The sequence below is a fragment of the Pangasianodon hypophthalmus genome, chromosome 22 (assembly GCF_027358585.1).
Source record: "Pangasianodon hypophthalmus isolate fPanHyp1 chromosome 22, fPanHyp1.pri, whole genome shotgun sequence".
Lineage (NCBI taxonomy): Eukaryota > Metazoa > Chordata > Actinopteri > Siluriformes > Pangasiidae > Pangasianodon > Pangasianodon hypophthalmus.
The window spans coordinates 17,805,872-17,826,491 of record NC_069731.1 but is presented as its reverse complement, the minus strand read 5'-3'; the positions used below and the strand labels follow the sequence as shown (position 1 = coordinate 17,826,491).

Sequence of the window (20,620 nt, the reverse complement as noted above, 5' to 3'; positions counted from 1 at the left end):
TCAGGAATGTTATATTACATTGTTAATATCAGCTGAGTGAGTTCTACACTAGAGTATAACAGACACCCTCCTAAATATATATTATATAAAGTATAATTTAACTATGTAATGGCATAGTTTGGTCCAAGTTTATTTCCACAATTCCACACTTACTCCTTAATATTACACTGGAGCTACGAGAACAATGCAGCTAAGAGTAACACGTAGCTAACATACAATCCCTAGTTTAGCACTGTGCACGCATTACTGTCCTGTTTAGGACACTCTGTATTCAGATTCAGTCACTTAAATCCAAAAGTCAAGTCATTATTTATGTGAGGAAAGTTGCACATATTCAGAGTCGGGTTACACACATGCTTAAATCAGTTTCTTGGGCGTTCCTTTCAGATTATGCAAATTAGATGTGCCTAATTCACGGCAGATTTTTCCTTGAGTAGACGCCTCTGAGACAGGGTTTTTCAACAGCATGTAAACGAGAACATATAAACCCAAGCACCTGCCTTTCAGCATGAAAAAATTCAGGGAATATTGCTAGTTGTAATTAATCACTTTACATTAATCACAGCATACTTGGTTTTATTGAACAACACTGCTTACACTCTCATAATTTGGCAGTTAATAAAGTAGCACTTGATCCAGCACATCCATGAGAATCCATAAGATACGCTGAAATCATAATGTGTTTGCAGGATGTTAGTCATGCTTGTAAGTTGCTATTTTGAATTAATAAAATAGTGTTAATATTTTTGTAAATTTGATGTGCTGTCCTGTAAAGAAAATGTGCTGATGGTATAAAGGATAAGCTGACCAAGCACTCATTTGCTACACTAGCAGTGCAATTCATAATTTCATCCATAGAGTTGAGATGCTGCCCTTCGTGTTGGGTAAAAAACTTTTCATGGACTTCAAAGGAACCATTTCACTAACCTGCATGAGTTTGGAATCATGGCCGGTGTAGACAACGATTCCTACAACCCACTGCGTGTTTCTAATCTGTGCTCCTCGGAGTAACACCTGATCCGGTCCAAGAGGAACTGGACTGTAAAGTAGAAAATGCAGTGTTCACTGGGTGGGTGTAAGTGTATATGTGTGAAAGAGAACACTATCTACATTTATGAATGTTTGTATGATTATTAACAAAGGGTCTCTAATTTTATATGTGTGAATACAATATGTGTGGAGGGGTGCACATACTTATGGTTGTCCAGTCGCAATGTGCCAGTGAAGTCATACAGGTGTCTGTTAGGTCCCTCACACTCCAGCCGACCAGACAGACCCATCAGCTCCTCTACGGACTGCAGACTGGCTGTAAGAGAGAGACCCTACAACACGCACACATACACACACACACACACACACACACACATACACACACACACACACACACCGCTTATGTACTATGACTTATGTGACAGAAACATCATATCTCTTGAATATGTTTTCATGATACATGATTTTTTGTTTTGTTGTGGTTACTGTTACTGTGGAACACAGACACAATATAAACTACCATGTTACACACCTGATCAAAAACACGTGTAGTTAAAAAAAAAAGACACACACACACACACACACACACATTGTAACTAGTCCTAACCTAAGATTATCATTGGTTATCTCATCAACATTTTAACATGCTAGCGAGGTAGTTGGTACTTCGGCTAATGTTTGTTAGTTAGCTAGCAGTTCATGTTAGCTAGTTAACCAACTTAGCAATTATTACCTACTGTAGATGAAATTATCCACTAGCTAACTTAACTAGCTAACTAACTAAGATTAAATGCTAGCTAAACTAGTTATCAGTAGCTGGCTAATCAACACTTACTGACATAAAGTTGTTGATAGTGGTTAATTCATTATTACATATAAACTGAATATAATATGCTTTTCTGCCTTCGCTCACATTTCTGTCTACTCTGGGGCACACATACATACACACACACACACACACACACACACACAGAGGCTAGTGTACATTATGTCACTGACTTGTCGGATTTTCAGGTTGGTTTCTCCGTCCAAGTTCGAGGTCTCGGTGTAACACATGGCCTGAGGCTCACTGTGAGAGGAACAACAAAACTTTTAATTATTTATTAACACAAAATCAGTGCATTTGGACAATATAACACAACATCAGAACATTTTATTTACGACAGGAGATTGCACTTAAAACCATATGACCACAAACATGAGAACTAAATCTCTAAACGTACTTAAAGTAACACATCAGTGAAAAATATAATTCACACAAATGTTTCCTTCAATCTGCCACACTGTTTCCTTCATCAGTGACACACTGAGTGATCGGTTTTTGCTTCTTTAGTTTTTCAACGGAACTATGATGTTAATTTACCTAACAAGTAATGGTAATATCTCACACAAAACATTTTCTTTAAATAGACTATGCCCAAATCTTGTTCAAATTGTCTTTGCTAAGCTACATTATCTCATTTTTTAAAATAAACAGATTTGTAAAAAGTCTTTAATTTAATTCTGGAGTCTGTAATTTTGGAGATATATTATCACACACATAACGTCCAACATTCCAGTACAATTCCACAGAGTGCCACAAAATTGCGCTAAGCTTAAAAAGTCATTTTCGCTGTCCAAGATGGCCACACCATAATATCACAAAGTTCAGCCACACAGTGAAATAGTTCATACTGTCCATACTGTTCATAAAGTCATACTGAATGTGGTTTAAGGGAGATATTTACAGAAAATTACTTTGGGTGAGACAGACTTTCATTACTTGTTAACTAAATTAGCTTTGTGGCTCCAGAGCAAAACTACAGAAGCAATCATCAGATTTAAACATGTCTTAACTACATTTCTCGATTGGACGATTGTGTAAATTTCATTTTTCATCAAACAATTCCTTTAATGTGTCCTAATGCTATGTTAAATTATACAGAAACACATGATTAAAACACAAATGTATAAAAACAAAGACATACACCTCACCCATGCACTCACTCTAGCTTCACACTAGCAAGCGATAAAGTATCAAGCGATCATTTATTTTCTATGTACATGCATGACGCAGAGCCACGATTTCAGCAACAAGCACCATCTGAATTAAGATTTTCTTATTACTATGCAAATTAGATACGAAGCATTGAAATGACAAATTCAAACGACTGGCTGGAATGATTCCTGGACCAATCCTATAGTGCGTGTGGTCCGACATTTCTTCAGTTCCCTATTCGCAACTTGAGTTCCTACCTGCAGTTAGTTTCCATTTACTGTTTGACCTTTCATTAATTGTCTACAGGGACATTCTGAAGAAAAATAAAGCTTGGAAAGAAGTAGCAGAGATCGTTGGTAGCCTAGCGCATAATGTAAATCAATTTTCACACTGATTAGTGATTTATTTGTGTTTAACTAGTTTAATTTTAGAAGCTATGCATAGCTACTACCCTTTCTCTGGACAAGCCACGCCCACAAGCAACAAAAGTAACGGCTTATTACTTGCTAGTGTGAATGCCACACATGCAAACACACACACACACACACACACAAACACACACAGTGTTGCTGACCTGGAGGACACTATGACCATGTCAGCGGGGAGATGCTGCCCATTGGTCACCTTCACTATGTCTCCCACTGCCACCTAGTGGGCAGGTGCAGCATTGCGACAGCATGAAGGGAGGGGGAGATCCAGAATGAGAACAAGTGCGAGAAATAGAACGAGGAGAGACACACAGGAAGAACAAGAGGAGAAAGACAGAGAGAGAAAATGAAGAACGTGAGCCGACAGAACTGTGCACTTGGAGCCAGTAATGGAAACGTGACTAAATGAGCCGCAACTACAGCAGGCATGGATGAAATGAGAGAACCAGACAAAGTGAGAGAAAAGGGGACAGAGAGTAAGAGGAGGAAGAGATAAAAAGGGAGGACATGAAAGAAATAGAGGGATGAGGTTACCTGTTTCCAGATGATAGTCTGCCATGCGCCATTGCGCAACACTGGAGAAAAAAAGATGACATGATTAGAAAAACATAATGCATTATTTTAATGAGATAATCTCTAAAACACACACACATACACACACAACAATACTCAACCTGTTGTCTTCTTTTTGTTCACTGTGTTGTCTGCTTTGTGCCGTTTCTGCAGATGTAAAAAATTTTTGGTCATTTACGTAAAGCGAGGCTTCACTAACAGGGTTGCCAAGTTGAAACAAATCATTCACCAGTGTTTTACAGATATTTCTTTGCCAGATGCATATTTCAAAGTGTCTAACAACTGAAACAGGATACAATCCGGGGAATTGAGAATTAACACTGCATTTGACTAAAGCTCGTAACTCATAATTTCCAACCTCCGACTAGAAAAAATACAAAGAAAACACCCCCGCAACACGGAAGCGGCCATTTTTTTCCCACTTTGTAGCTCAAACACACAGAGGTCAAAAATTACGTAATTCTGAGTCCGAAACGTAACCCACTCTGGCAATCCTGGCACCACAAACACTAAACTTTCACTCAGCAATAAAAGAACTGTGTTCAGAACACTAAAATGGATACTACTTGCACACAAGCGGTACGTATTACACATAGACGAATCTCAATGTATGCATCCCACAATGCAATGCACTGTTACAGATAGATGATAGAACTACACTGTATAGAAATACACACATTTATCAACTAAAGTTTGGCTGGCGTAATTATACAAGTGCATCAGTCTAACCTTTATATAATTCCTGTGTCATATTTGTGTTGTAATCTGCACTGTTGTAACATTTTACACTTTCCGTTTTCTCATTAACATGACAAGTTGTGTTTTTTTGTCTTATTAACTTCAGTTGAGGGGGAAAAAAATGTGAACCTGATGAGAGAACGAAGGTTTATAGCTGCTATAATGTGTATAAGTGATAATGGGTACTAACTTGTTTCGTGGAATAAAACACTTCAGGGCGTGCTCTCATAGGAAAATAATCAACTCTGTGGTGGTAAAAGTGACTCCGCTTCAATACACCACCAAGTCACTGATATTTTTTACCCTATATCAGCAAGTGTTTTAGTTCTTATTTGATACAAGTGCACTATGCTGTATGCTATTTAAAAGACACCTAGAAATTGTGGTGTATTGATCCTCCTACACACACCAGAGGGCACTCTTACTCACATAGTCCTCAATAATTTCCTTAATTCCGGCCACAGTCATAATGAAGATGAGGGGCACCAGTGTGGTGTAGCGTCCTGTCGGTGAGACATCAGGGATTTGCTGCAAACACACACACACACACACACAACAGTTACATCATGATACAATCACACTGCAACCTTCTTTCTTCAGATGCTCTTAAAAAACACTTACATTCTAACCTGAAATAAACAAACGCATTTCTAGTGGATAAAAATTAGGGCTATTGGAAATCTAGCTTTCATCTGGCTGGAGTCCATTCAGACTAATGCAGCAGAGGTCTCACAGCAATAAACCAGCACCAGACCCGTCTTTCATCTGTGATCAATGAGACGGTGGGAGTGATAGGTGCAGTGCTAGGCGCTCAGATGGATTTCTCATCGCTTGTAGGATTAAAAAGCAATCATTTCAGGGAAAGATTTAGAGTTGCTCTTTAAGTGTCTCTGAATGGATGCTACTGATCAATAGAACATACTGACTCACATGACTGCAGCTAGCTAATAGTATTTAGCTCAAAGTTTAGAAAGGTGAAAAATGAATACTGAATATCAAAAATGAATACTGAACTGCATGAACATAAAGTTGGGTGAGACAGACTTCCATTGCTTTTTAGCCACATTGGCCTCATAGTTCAGCTGCAAAACAAAAGCAGCAAACTTCAGACTGATTGACTAAACCTGGGGAAAAGTAGAAATTGATGTAAAACTAACTTCTGGCCATACCACCACATTTATGGGGATAATTAGGATAGTCAGATAGAGTTTTGTAACACCACGTTTACACTGTGCGGTTTCTCAATAACATGACAAGCTGCATTTTTTGTTCGTTTTTATCAACTTTAAGAGAGAAAAAAAAGAGAAGATGGTTAAGGAACAACTTTATAAATAGAAACTAACTTGGTTTGTGGCTTAAATGTAGCTATTAAATGTATTAAATGTAGTTACAAATGATAAAAATTGTCACTCTAATAAATGAGAAATTGTAATTGTTGACAAAAATGTGGTATAAGAGGAATAAAACACTTTCAAACATGCTGTTATTGGAAAATAATCAGCTTCTGGGTGGTAACAGTAATTCTGCTTCATCACAAACCCTGTCGTTGATGATTCTCCTGTAACAGCACATCACCAAGTGTTTTATCCCTTACCTATGATTTCTTCTTCTTCGGCTCAGGTATGTATGTGTGTGTCTGTTTGTGTGTGTGAGAGAGAGAGTGTGTGTGAGAGAGTGTTAGCGTGTGTGTGTGTTTATGTATCGCGTTGTACCTGCATTAGGGCGATAAAGAGGAAGAAAGCATTGGCAGCTCGCCGGATCTGTTCATACAGGAAGCGAGGCAGGAAGGTGAAGATGCCGTACTTAGTTGTGCTGCAGAAGGAGAAGATCTTGTAAACATCGATCTCATCATCTCACCGTTCTGCATTTCACAAATCATTCTCCTGACTGTTTTGGCCTGCTGGTAAAGCTGAGCTGAACACCTCACGGGCATATTTTACAAACTGCATGCGTGGGTGACGTTACACAAAATGCAACTCCAGTCAATAAATGCCTAAAGTGCTACTTTACAGTCATTGTCAACAGCAAAAATAAAAAAGTCATTAAAACCGGCCTTGTTCTGTGCATCTTAAAAGCAGAGCAGATCTAAATATAGGTTGCTGCTCATCGCCGTGGCACGGTGCGCTCAATTTGGGATCGATTCCACTTCAATCCCTCTTTGAGTCACTCTAAAAAGCTTCTGCTTGTGTTTTTGTAGCATCCACCCACCCAAAATAAAACACCCTGACATCACTGTTCTGTCCAAATTTAGAGAAAGAGTCCAAAAATATGAGGCTAGACCTTGGCAACCTTTTATATCTATTGAGTGGGTTTTAAATAGTGTTAGTCATTACAGTTTGCTGTTATAGTCACTAAATACAACAACACAGCCTGAGATTCTGTCTCCATCTCAAGGCTACACATCAGCTTATCTAAAATGGAGGCGGAGAAAATAATGTGACTTGGCAGGCCACTTGAAATCACAGTTCAAACAGATAAATTCGAGTAACTGCTACCAGGAGCAAATGTGCAGCTTTCTTTCACGTCCCGATTGGCTTTTATTTGAGTTTGATCCGATTGCTGTTTTAGCTGAAAATGCAACGAAGTGTAGTTTTCAGGTGTCTCCCGTATTGCTGTAGCTAGAAGGCAAAACTGTATGCTGAAACCTAACCTGTACACTGAGTATCTTAGTATCTTAAGAATCAAAGACTGAAAAGTTCTTCAGAGAACCAAAAATGGCATATTCTTAATATGCCATAAGTGTGTATCCCAGGGGACTCGGGGCACAATGCGGGGGACACCCTGGACGGGGTGCCAATCCATCACAGGGCACAATCACACACACACTCCCATTCACACACTAAGGACAATTTAGAGATGCCAATCAGCCTACAATGTATGTCTTTGGACTGGGGAAGGAAACTGGAGTACCCGGAGGAAACCCCCGAAGCACGAGGAGAACATTCAAGCTCCGAACACACAGAGCAGAGGCGGGAATTGAACCCCCAACCCTGGAGGAGCGCACCAGGCAAACCACAGCATCAGTAAACTCATTTCCAAAACGTCTTCTAGCAACCATTTTAGCTGACATGAGGCGACTGCTGTGTCAATGCTCGTTTACTCAGAATTTTTTCTTTTTAAGCTGAGTCGCTCTTATGACAGGTGGTGTATATGTGTGTTTGTTTCTTCTCTGTGTAAATACAAGCACATTGTTCTCACTGTTTGTACCCAAGCAGTGAGTTCACAGCCTAACACACACGCCAACCAACACAACGACATCAAACACCCATTCAGGGCTGACCTGGAAGTACGGCAGACTAGCTCTAATATCAGAGTGCAGGCTAATGTTCATACGATACCACTGTGTTCATCTACACACACACACACACACACACACACACACACACACACACACACACACACACACACACTGAACCACACTAGTATGAGACACTAGCTATAAGTTCTGTGCTATTACAGCTGTGTGTGTGTGTGTGTGTGTGTCGTCAGTCAGGCCTTTGTTATATCTAATGTTTTTGTTTGTGTACATGTTGCCATGGTGACGCTGTGATTGACAGGTAAGGTTGACAGGTCAGGAAGCTGAAACGTGGCTGTGAATAAAACATGGAGGCGAAGAGGAAGATAACGAAGGTGGACTGTGGTTTGGATAAACACGCCTTTAATCTACCGGGGATCAATTTCCACTCAGCGAGGAGCAATCAGCCGGACGAGCACGCGCAATGACAGACAGGAGAAGGACCAGGAAGCAAGAGGCACAAACACACACACACACACGCAAACACACACTGCCTCCCGTTCCATGGAATTGGCCAATCAAACCTAGGAACAGACCTCCCTCACACACACTGTAATCTTGTTTCAGGAACCAAAATAGAGCCTTTTAGAGTAAAATCCAATCTTGAGGCGGAACTGACAGATCGATCGTGTGTGTGTGTGTGTGTCTGAGCAGAGAAATGAACAAACCACTCTGAATAGCGAGCTAATATGAAAATGGCTCAGGATATGATCTATGACCAAAGCTACCTCAGCTTCTTGCTGTATCAGCTTCTCTGTGATTTTAAAGCTCCATTTAGCGATTTTTATGACCAAAACAAATAAATATGACTATTTACTGCCATAATATACATTCACATCCGATTTAAAGTCAAATTGCTTTGTAGCCTTTGACTGAGTATTTTTTTTTTTAACTTAGCAATCTCCGTCTCTGTACCATGGTGGTCATGTGACCCCAAGCTCTAAACAATAAGAAAATCAGAATTCGAGATGATGGGAAATCTTCTTGTTGTCCTCACTTGAAAATGTTCATGTATTTCCATTTCTTTTACCAGTTAAACGCAGCAGTTGTAGTTTTTAGCTGATATTAACTAGCATTTGCATAGAGCTGTGTTGATGTTAAACAGTAGCACAATATCTTGGTGGTGAAATTCATCAGCTGTAATTTATTATAAGATAAAATATAAACTAAAATTCCTATTTTAAATCTTTTTTGGATATATAATGTTTGCCTTATTTCCAGGTTTCCAGAAATCAGGGCTGTCAGAAAGCTCCTGAAATTCAGACGTGTAATTCCCACTTGGATGCTGACATGGCAGGAATTACGAGTATAATGTGAATGCAGCACTAGACTATGTTGCACACGGCGCCCTTCAAGTGCAAAGTGCAGACCTGCAGTGAGTCGTGAAGACTCAGACAGTGTAACGCTTTGAAAAGTCAGCGTCTGAGACAGTGGGAAGGTTTTCTGTAAATGTGTACAATTTCGAGGATAGACAAAAAAAGAAATTCAGTATGAAAGGATCGTCGGTGCACCTTAAGGATGACACAGCGGGAGACTCAAAAACAATGAATACAATGTTATGTAAAAAAAAAAAAAAAAAAAAAGCTGAACATCAGAGTAGTGTGTAGGAAATAAAAAGCCTAATAAAGGATAGATAAATAAAAAAATACATTTCTGTCCTGACCCAGGGCAATACCCCTCCTCAGCTGAATCCAACATCACCTAGTTCTAGTTCTGTTGTTCACTTCCTGTTCACTGCTCTGATTAGCACTTCCACTGAGTCCTCCTCAGACTCCCAAGTCCTCCTCAGTAAGTCGTGCATACAAATTCTTTTCCTTTTTTTCTTTTTGCTTACCTCCTTTATCTTTGTATCATCAATGATAAGAAGTTTATTTTGCCTTACTGATAGAAACAAAAGAACCAAACAGTTAATATGCAAAAGTACCACTTAAATCACACTCATATTGGCAACCGACAAAAATGCCTTATTATTATTGACACGCTCCCAACTCTGAAAGTCAGGGCTCATGGAAACATCATTGTAATTAGGTGTATAAGATGTAATTATGTGGTGGCGTAAGACTTTGTGGTGGCATCCATGTGCATTCACCTCGTAATTACAATAGTTCCAATATACACCCATGTGTCTATGCGAAGTCTTGCCGCTGTTTACAGTGTTGCTGTGTTCTGAGTCTTATTACTCACTTTGCCTTGTTATTGTTATGACCATTTTCTAGCTCATAAGTCAGGCATAAGTGCAGTATTTGTTGCCAGTCTTTTTTTGCATCAGCACATAGCACAATGGCAATAAAACTTTGAATCTTGACTACTCTCTGGATTATCCCTGTCTGGTTTTTGATCTGTATACTTACTTTTCCTTGGTTTATATGGCTATGATGTTTAATAAAAAACCACTGCACATGGATCTTCGCTCATCTCCTGAGTCTGGTTCGTTACAATTTTTCTTTCTTTACTCTGGCGTGTTCACGATTTGAGTTGTCTGAATTTCAGTCAGTTATTTATGTAGATTAGTTACTGTGCTTCAGAACTGAGCTGGAAACATATTTTCTGGTGGTGTTGTTTTTTCTAAACTGGACTCTAGATCTTGCTAGATGTTCACTAATGGAATGAAACTTTCCAGCTTTTGCTGTATACTCAACTGGAATGTTATCAGACATTACTAAAGATTACTCAGCCGTACTGCCTGGTCAAAAAGGCATTCTAGCTAGCTAGTGGTTTTTTTTTCCAAAGTGAAGTATATATAGCTCCAACTGCATGTCCACGTTCAGTTCTTAAATTTCTTTCGTTAACCAAATCCTCCAATGGAAATAAAGACAAAATATGGGAGGATGAAATTGCTACATTAATTTACTGCTCTGTCCAGTGAAGAGCGCTGTTTGCCTTTTACACACAGCCATTAACAGAGAACGCTACAGATTTTACAAGCTGATACACTGCGGAAAAATACTGAGTAAATCCCTTGGGGGAAATTCATAACATAGAACTTTACATCAAGTATAACTAACACTAACAATAAACTGGCTCGGCTTGCTCTTTAAGTGCAGACGCCTCTGCTGGATTGGCTCAGACAGATCCCCAGCGAGACCACCCGACCCTCGAGCGGACGAAGCAGAAGGAGAAAAATGAAATTACAACAATGAAATACGAGCCCTAGTGACAAGTACGAAGAACATTATTTACGGAAATTGACATTCACATCATTATGGTGACATTTTTATCCTCTAAGACATAGCTTATGCTTCAGCAACGATAAAATAAGTCAATATTTCATGCCAAAAAACAGGTGCTGCCAACCTTGTGTTTTATCTTGCAGTGTTTCTTTGTGGTTTCACACGTAAAAAAAAGACAGTTCAGAGGTGATCGCATCTAAACGCAGACTACTCTCAGGAGTGTGACGTTTTACGAGAACATTTTGTTGTACATTTGCTTAATTTAAAGATTTTAAGTACTTCAGAGAGCACTCACTGTATTAAAGCGTACTTTAACAAACTTAACAAATAATAGATGAACTCGAACACATCTCCCATGTTGTTCTGGCACCAGGATTTAAAAAAAAAACTCATAACCCCTAGCAGCAACACCGTCTGAAACTGCCTGGATCATACATGACATAACTGAAATGAAACGAGGGGAAAAGGAGTGCCATCTCTGATCAGAAACAGCGATAAGGAGAAAAGGAGAAATGCAGCGCAGCTGGTATTCCAGTAGCAAGCAAGCTGAATGAAAGTGCAAAATAAAGTATGACGAACATCACTAACCTCATCACTTCCTGTCAAACATGGAGATTACTCTAACTCTAACTCATTTACATCTGCCACTTATCCAAACTATTATATTTTACAGACTATAAAAACAGCATGTAAAGTGTGAAACAAAAATAAATAAATACATTATTACACTACATTATTGTAAAAAATAAAATACAGAATTTAGTTATATTGAAATATTAATTTATCAAATTATCACATTTATTTAATAATGTGTGTATTCATTTTACACCTAAAATTTGTTTAATCTGTATTTTTTGTTTTTTTAATGATAATAATGGAGCTGTCAATCAAACATGTGTCATATTATTAATAATTCTTACAGTTATACTAAAACTCCCTATAAATAGGCTATTTTTTTTAAATACAATACATAAAACTACTAATATATAGCTTTTAAAGATAACATAAACAGCACATTGTCACATACAAAATACATTATTAAAAAAAACAAAAACTTACACAATTGTGTAAGTTATACTGAAGAATTCATTTATATACTTTTTATTTAAAAATGTGTGTATTCATTTTATACATTACTCCTAAGGTTATGTATTTATTCCACCATTTTTAATATGTTTTGTATATGTTTTTTTTTAATAATAATGATGGAGCTGTCAATCAAATAAGTCACGTGTCATATTATTAATTAATCTTACTAAAACTCCTAATATGTATTTTATTTTTATATTTAAAAAATGTACATAAACCTACTAATATATAGTTTTTAAATATAATATAAATTTCATGCACATGGTCAGATAAAATATATTAGTAAAAAAAAATACATTGATACATTATTCCTAAAGTTCTCTTGCAGTTATGGGCTCCTGTTAGATACATGAATGAATAAATTAGTGAGTGAATGAATGAGTGAATGAATGAGGACTCACCTGACGTGGTTGTCGCAGAACTTGGTGCTCTGTGTGTGATTTAGGTACACGGTCCTCGCCGAGACGTCTGCGGGCTCCGCGTGCGATGTGCTGGCGGACATCTCGTCTTCTGCCCTGCGGTAGCCGGTGGACGAGCAGGCGGGTCCTGGAGAGAGGACAGACTGCTGTGAGTGCGCGTGGGACACGAACAGAGACACAAACACACACACACACACACATACAGAGAGCTCGGATGCTGAGAGGAAACCCGACATGCGCTCCTCCCTGCGTCTCTCAGTCCCTCTCCATCACAGCGCCTCATTTCAATCGGCTCGGGATTAAAAACACTGCCACCGGCACGCCCACCAGGCTCCACCCCCTCCCTCTCCCCTCTCTCTCTCTTTATTTCTCTCTCTCTCTTTATCTCTCTCTCTCTCTCTCACACACACACACACACGCTTCTATAGAATGTGCTGATGAATGCGCGCCTTCATTGGAGACCCTTCCATTTGTTTTACGCACACAGAGTCAAAACTGAGCCTGAAATCTGCTCTGATGTCCTACTATATTCCCAGAATATTAATAATTTTGCGTGCAATATTTATAATATATTTTACAAGAAAGAAATATTTGTGTATTGTATTACAGTTCTATTATTTTGAGCCTTGTGCACTCTTTCTACTGATTTAAAAAAAAAAAAAAAATCAAAAAGTTCAGTCAAAATGCCCGACAGCATGTGAGCAACTAACACAGATTTAAAAACAGAACCGGTGCACAAAGGGCTGCAGGTCTGAACCGGGATTTCTGCCTGTCTTTCCTGCGCCGCCCGCTCGCGCTAACGCGCGTAAACCGATCACGCTTGTTTTCCACGCGCCTTTAATAATGCACGCGCAAGCGGACGAGTGTGCGAGTTTACCCAGCTGGCGCGAGCAGCACGAATATGGGCGGTGATGATGGATGGATTGGATGGATGGATGGAGCAGGATGCTGGCTCCTCTCTCTCTCTCTCTCTCTCTCTCTCTCTCTTCCCCAGGCCTCAGTGACTCGCGGCGGTAAAGCAAACCCCTCCGTCTCCGTGTCATCAGCCCGGCTCCGGTAACCTAATAACGCCTTTTTACCACTTTCCCTCCGAATGATGTCTTATTTCACATCACACACGGCCGCGTATGCGTGCTGATAAGTGTGTACTACAGAGAAAGCTTTCACCCTGCCCCAGTGTGAAAGGGCTTCGCCTTTAAAGGGACAGTTGCCAGATTCCCGTGGTGTTGCCAGATTGTGCGCTTTAACGCACATTTGCCTCAGTCTGTGTACTGAATCTGCTTCTTTCAGACTTTATCATACAGCCTTACTTGCTATATACATATAATAAGAGATGCATAACATACAGTTAAAGAAATAAGGATTCGATACACTTTGATTCACTACTGATTCAGCACTGATACGATTCGATTCAGATCCAATATGATTCAGTTCCGTTGGTTTTCCGCTACAGGAAAGTCTTCAGGACAGAAGAGTTTACGCTTTCTTGTTTCTTGATAACATAAGCTGTGATTTTTTTTTGTCTTATTAACTTCAAGAGAGAGAAAATTAGATGTTTGTAAGGAGATGACTGCTTATAATGTAAGTGATAACAGGAACTACACTATATGGCCAAAAGTTTGTGTACCCCTGACCATCCCACCCATATGTGGTTCTTCCCCAAACTGTTGCCACAAAGTTGGAAATACACAATTGTATAGAAAGTCTTTGTATGCTGTAGCATGACAATTTCCCTTCACTGGAACTAAGAGGCCCAAACTTGTTCCATCTGTTGCGCAAAGCGAGCTCAGTGAAGACATGGTGTGTTAAGGTTGGTGCAGAAGAACTCGAGTGTCCTGCACAGAGCCCTGACCTCAACCCCACTGAACACCTTTGGGATGAACTGTACGGAACTGTACTGCCAACGGTATTTGGGTGTATTTTATGGCAGTGTTGCACGTTGTGCATACAGCAGTGCTTTTACTGAGATAAGCTTTCTGTGTGCCAACTTGGGAATGTATATTGATTATTGTAAGCATCGATTTTCAACAGCAATATCAGTGTTTATCCGTTTTCCTTCTAGATTCAAACCAGATCTAGGCTTGTAAATTGATGCGTCTGTATCGTAGAGCTTTGGACCAATTTTCTAATTTGAATCGGTTTTTCTTTACACTGCTACAGGTCACCATTACTTGTTTGGTTATTTACTACATTCTAATGTCCACATGTATACAGATATTTTTGAAAGCATCGATTTTTCTCTGTGTTTTGGCCTTCTGTCTACTTGAAACCAGTGTTTTGGGTCACTGAAAACAAAGGTGGAGACATTTTAAACCTCCGTTTTCAGTGTTTCCATGTGGACGAGATAGACATACGAATCCTCATGTCTGTCATTTTAACTTTTAAAACTTTTGGCCATGTTGGTGTTTTTCTGTATTTCACCTTCTCCACCACTCAATACATATGCTCTTCATGTTACTGTTGAGACATTTTAAATAACAGTTTATGATGTACTGTTGGCACCTACTGGGCTGGCAGGCTTACATGAGCATTTTCAAATTGTTTTTGTGCATTTTCTTATGTGTTTTGTTTTTTAATGGAAGATTAAAATCTTTTCAGATATATCTGTATACCTGTGGATGGGGCATAAATTTATATCAAGACATATGTTGATCTAACAAAGACAAGGGCCAGCCCAGGATGGTCTACAGTGAGCTGAGGCGGGTTTTAAACTGTACTTAAGACTGAAGAACAGGCTGTTATAATAAAATAATCAGCAGGCATTCATAAATTTCCTATATAAGTGACTTATTCCTTACACATTTCCTAGTTCTCTGAATGTCTACGGATTAAAAAGGGTGATCAAGATGATGTGCCATTCCACGATTCACTTCTGGCTATTTATAGATGTTAATGTAATGAACTAAAGAGTACAATGAACAGAATACAATGTTTCACATAAATTTTTCACAACTGCATTGTGGACCTGTTTAAAAAAACATCCATTAAGCCATTTTGAGCTAAATGCACTTGCATAAATAAACAGTATCAATTAGAACAACTTCCACAGAACTAATATACACAAGGAATTTATTACCTCATTTTTACACACACCGTACAATGATCAGTCATTATGTGACCATTTATTAGAGCAGAGTGATGATCCACGATCAGACAGACTCTCTCAGTTTGTAACCACAAAGCCATTAGGCTCTGCAGAGCAGAGTAATGAGACCATCCCCTCAAAATGCATTTTTACCGGGGCCACAATTTATGACTAGACTTCAGTGTGACTCCAAACTCTACACCGTAACACAGTGCAGCCAATGAGAATTGATACATATCACGTCCTGCCTCATAAAATCAATATACAACACAGAACAGAAGAGGACAGGGCAGGTAATCCCATCACACCACATGATACAGGTCAGAAGGCAAAGTGTGAGTGTCTCATCTAAACCTGATTTCCACCGTGCTAAAGGAACGGAGCTGAGTCACCTCTTCTACCTTCATTCCTCACATGCTCCTCTCCTCTCCTTTCCTCTCGGACCCTCGATCCAGGTGATCAATAGTGAAAGCTCCTGCGAGCAACTCTAATTTGTCTGGAGACGAATCAATGCTTCGGTTACTCGTCAATGACGAGGCACATTAGCGAGTGATTAACAACGCAGAGTTGTGTTTAGCAAATTATCAATATACTCGGGCGCTGGACAGAGCAGTGAGCATGAGAGCTGATTAACATAGTTTCAGCTGTACAAACATACAGTTATTATTACTACAGCTACCTTTAGCATTATACCACTGTTGAACATTCAAATCTGATTGGTCAGAAGGTGTTGATTCATTTTTTATAACAGCAGCTCTCACAATAGTTCCTGCTGTAATTCAAATCACAGATTTACATTAATGCACTCGTTTCTATAGCAACAGCTCATTCACAGGGACACGTATTCATCTAAATCTAATAATCAACACATTAAAAAAGTACTGTTATTTAACAAAGACAATGTATAATCATTGATACGGTGAAGTTTCCTGTAAGGAGATGTTTATTCAACATTCATGGAAGGAGTCTCCAGCGTCAGGGCTTTGTAACGGTAACAGAAAGTCTTCAAGACAGAATTTTGTGCTTTTCCATTTTCTTTGTAACATTACAATCTATGTTTTTTTTTTTGCTTGTCTTATTAACTTCAAGAAACAGAAAACAGAGAAGGAATGACTGTTTATAGCTGCTGTAATGTAAGTGATTACAGGAGCCAACGTGGTTTGCGGATGTGTTGTTCTTTAATAAATTAAACATTCTAATCATTGGCAAATCACTGTGGTTTAAGAGGAATAAAACACTTCAGGAGGTGCGGTTATTGGAAAAGTAATCAACTTCAGGCTTGCATCACACCACCCTGTCATTGATTATTTCCCCCTAAGTGTTTTATTCCTTACTTATAATTCTTTATTTAATTTCTTCTCTTCGAAGGCGCCATTGGCATAGATCTGTTGTTGTGCTTGCTTTCTAATAGTAGCCATGAATTTATAATACAGTAGATATAATCTATGTAGAATGTATAAATTGTTTTTTTTCAATGCCTAAGAAAATTCTAAAGAGGTCTAGTCTGTGGCTAAAGGTTTACCGGGTCAACCTCAAGTGTCAGATGTTATTTCTTGGCATCACAACCTGATCTCATGTGTATTCAGTTTCATAAAAGAGTACTGATAAAGTCTTAGATTTTAATCGAAAAATATGACTCATTGACTCAGCTACCCAAGAAAACTAAACCATTTTATAAACCACACTTCTAAAGAGACTTTAACGCATTTTTATGATTAGACATGAAATACAGCTTTCATCATGGGAGCAGAAACAGAAAGAAAGCACAGATGACGCCCTGTTCGGGCTTGTTCAGATAATAAAAGTGTTGACAGCAATTACACAAATGGCCTTGATCAGGGTATGTTGATCTTTTTGGGCGCCAGTGAAACTTTGCAATGTGTGGGCTACCCTCAAGGACATGCCAATATTCTGATTCAACAATGAAAAAGATTCCCAGCATGCCCTGCAGCTCTGAAACAACCCCATATTACATTCTGATTATCAAAAGGCATATCCTTAAATTAAAGCCACACAAAACATATTTGAAGACCGTGATTTAAAAAAAATGTAATTTTAAATTAAAAAAAGTTAAGAGGTGGTCTTTAAAACAAACCTCCTTAAAAATATTAACATTATATGTTTAATTATAAGTTCTAAGTATTATTGTACATTAGAAGTTTTATCTCTACATTATAAGTTTCTGTCATTTCAGAAAAACGCATAAATTATACTTCCAAACACAACAAGCCGTATCATTTCTAAGGATGTGGGCATGCTTGATGTTTTCACATCTGTTATTGTGATGTTCAGTACAAATATTCAAAAGCTGACAGATGATTTAGCATCTTTTTTTGCGACCAAAGACGGTTAACAAAAATTATGAAAACAAGCCTAAAATGTTGGATCAAAAAGTCTAAAAAGTCAGTAATATGAGTAATATATCATTTTAAGACTATCCTAAGACAATCTATCATATAATTGTTGAATTAGCTAGTTAGCTTAGTTTTGTAATTTAAGTGGAACTGTACTGTCCTATGAATTCATAAAAAAATTAAGGTTATTCATGTAGTGTAGCTTGAGTATATGATACTAGCTGTCTGCCAACATTAGCTGGTTAACTTATCTTGGTACTAGCTAGTCACTACGTTGCTAGCTAGCTATCCCTAGCATGGTTGATTGCCCTCGCATTTGTTGTTAAGTTACTTTTTTTGTGTCATTTTTCACATCTGATATTGTGACTATCAGTCAAAAAATACAAATGATTTGGTAGTTCATATTTACTATGGCTAGACCTATCTAGCAAAACTGATGCAGGAAGAAATTAAAAGAGTTTAATCATAAAAATATGTTTTAAGATTAGAGTGAATAGCATTGTTGGTATTTTATTTATTTCCATATGTAGGATTTTTTTTAGATTTAGTTTTTTTTTTTAACTCAATTATCTTTGTAAATCCAGAGTCCTTGTGCAGGTTTTGAAGAGCCAGAAAAAAATGAAATGTTCAGATTTTACCTCCTAATAGCCTAAAAATAGTTATAAACTGTACAATTTTCATCATGATGAAAATTCCTTGGTCGTTGGTTTCAGGTTGACATGCTCACTGGCAGCCGACCGAATACGCCCAATAAACAAGTTCTGGCTGTGTTGAAAGATTTGGCACAAAATCTCAGAATGTGAACATTGCTAAAAGGTCACTAATGGCAGCAATAATGCATTTTGTACTATCAAAAGAGAATATAGTCTGAAACTAACTGATGTTGCAGTCTGCTACTTTAAAACATGTAGCTAAGATTTTATTAGAGACATCTCAAAAAGCGCAACACACAGTAAAGATTGGTATTCTCACACAGTGTAATGCAGATTTAACCCAGTAATCCCACTTCCAAACCTTAAACGTGTGATGTAACTTAGAGAAACGGTTTTTAGTTGCAAAAAGAAAAACTTACAACTGGTCCATTGTTTTCAATAGCCCCTTCTACTGCTACCTTAATCCCAATACACTTCTGTCACACCTATTTGCAATACACAGCGAAAAAAATATAAAAATTAGGTTTTCATTTGACTTACCCTCATATGTCTGAAAAGAAAAGCCTTGAAAAATTTTCTTACGGGAAAAATACTAGAACCACAAAATGTAAAATATTAACATTCAATAGATATACGCTGAGATACACTGAGAAATATAAGCTCCGTGTGGGAACTCCCTGAATAACCCAAGCTGGAGTAACCTCAACACGTCGCTGCGGGGAATTCAGAGAACCCGATATCACACAAAGATCAATCCTGGAACGTTTCCGACAGTGGGTGGCACACACAGAACATACCCTCCCCTGGACACTTGTGCTTTATAGCACTGTGTCAGGTCTATAGGTGAGAATCAGGTCACAGCTTGGCCCCCAGCCCAACTTACATTACTAAAAAGAAGGACCTGCCTTTGAATAATAAATGAAGCTGACCTGCATTATTTATTGGGGCTGTGCCTGTGTAATGCCGCTCGCATTCTATCTGCAACATCACATCATCGCAGTTAGCCAGCGCTGGTAATTAGTCTGTCTGTAGATGTGCTATTCTCAGAGGTGATTTAAAGCTTTCAGGCAACTCTGACAAAAAATGCAAGACAGGAACTGAAAAACACTGACAGTTGAAGCAGCTCTGGTTACAGATAAAAGCAGCAAAGCATGAGCACAGGCAAGATCTTCAGAAACTAGAGTGCAAATATGGTTCATATCCTGTTTTCTGACTATAAATCCACCACCTAGTGGCCACCCATTAATTCGGTACCTATGGAGCTCCGCCTGGTCCGGGTTGCCCCTCGCTGTGGCATACTATCCCTGTTTCCAAGGCGACCGACAGATCTCTGGCACTCCTTCGACCCGGAAGGTCTTAGTGAGGGGTATGCTCTGGACCGATAAAGATGGAGAGGGTGCACGAGGAATTAAAGCTTCTTACAGACAAAGTGAAAAGGCCTTGTAATCCTCTTCCTGTCACCTCGGCAACTTCAGCACGTCTAATCTGAACCCTGGCTAATCCCGCAATACGCAGATGACTCCATGGCCAGCAAACCACCAGCTTTGGGCCTTCATGCACCAGACACCATGCAACTAACTCTCAAACCAGCTAGAGCCTTGATTTCTAATCTACACAAGCATACACTTTTTCATCATGCAAATTGCTGCTTTCTTTAGTGCATGCTGTGCTTGTGTGCAGGTCGGTGCTTTATAATGCCTGGCTGGTTAGAAACTAGCTTTTCCATGCAGTGTAGTAACATAGTAAAGAGATGCAGAAGTGGCTCTACAGTAGAAAAAGCAAGCACCGTCATGCACCTAAGACCACAAGCAGCAAGGAAAGGGAAGCGAATGGGAAAGACAGGTGTCT

At 38.8% G+C, this 20,620-nt stretch overlaps 1 protein-coding gene across 5 annotated transcripts in view; it reads right to left on the bottom strand.

The window, feature by feature from the left end:
- atp8a2 (ATPase phospholipid transporting 8A2) overlaps nt 1–20,620 on the bottom strand; it is a 62,997-nt gene that overhangs the window by 36,640 nt on the left and 5,737 nt on the right. For 2 of the 5 annotated variants that reach the window (XM_034298181.2, XM_034298182.2), the window contains 9 exons: nt 12,663–12,807; nt 6,420–6,519; nt 5,137–5,235; nt 4,071–4,116; nt 3,931–3,971; nt 3,543–3,616; nt 1,990–2,059; nt 1,195–1,322; nt 928–1,039 (listed from right to left, as the gene is read on the bottom strand). In XM_034298181.2, the coding sequence (XP_034154072.1) occupies nt 928–1,039; nt 1,195–1,322; nt 1,990–2,059; nt 3,543–3,616; nt 3,931–3,971; nt 4,071–4,116; nt 5,137–5,235; nt 6,420–6,519; nt 12,663–12,807 (815 nt within the window). Of the gene's footprint in view, nt 1–927; nt 1,040–1,194; nt 1,323–1,989; nt 2,060–3,542; nt 3,617–3,930; nt 3,972–4,070; nt 4,117–5,136; nt 5,236–6,419; nt 6,520–12,662; nt 12,808–12,883; nt 13,003–13,557; nt 13,867–20,620 lie in introns of those variants that run through there. The other 3 variants (XM_034298184.2, XM_034298183.2, XM_034298185.2) reach the window with 3 other exon arrangements.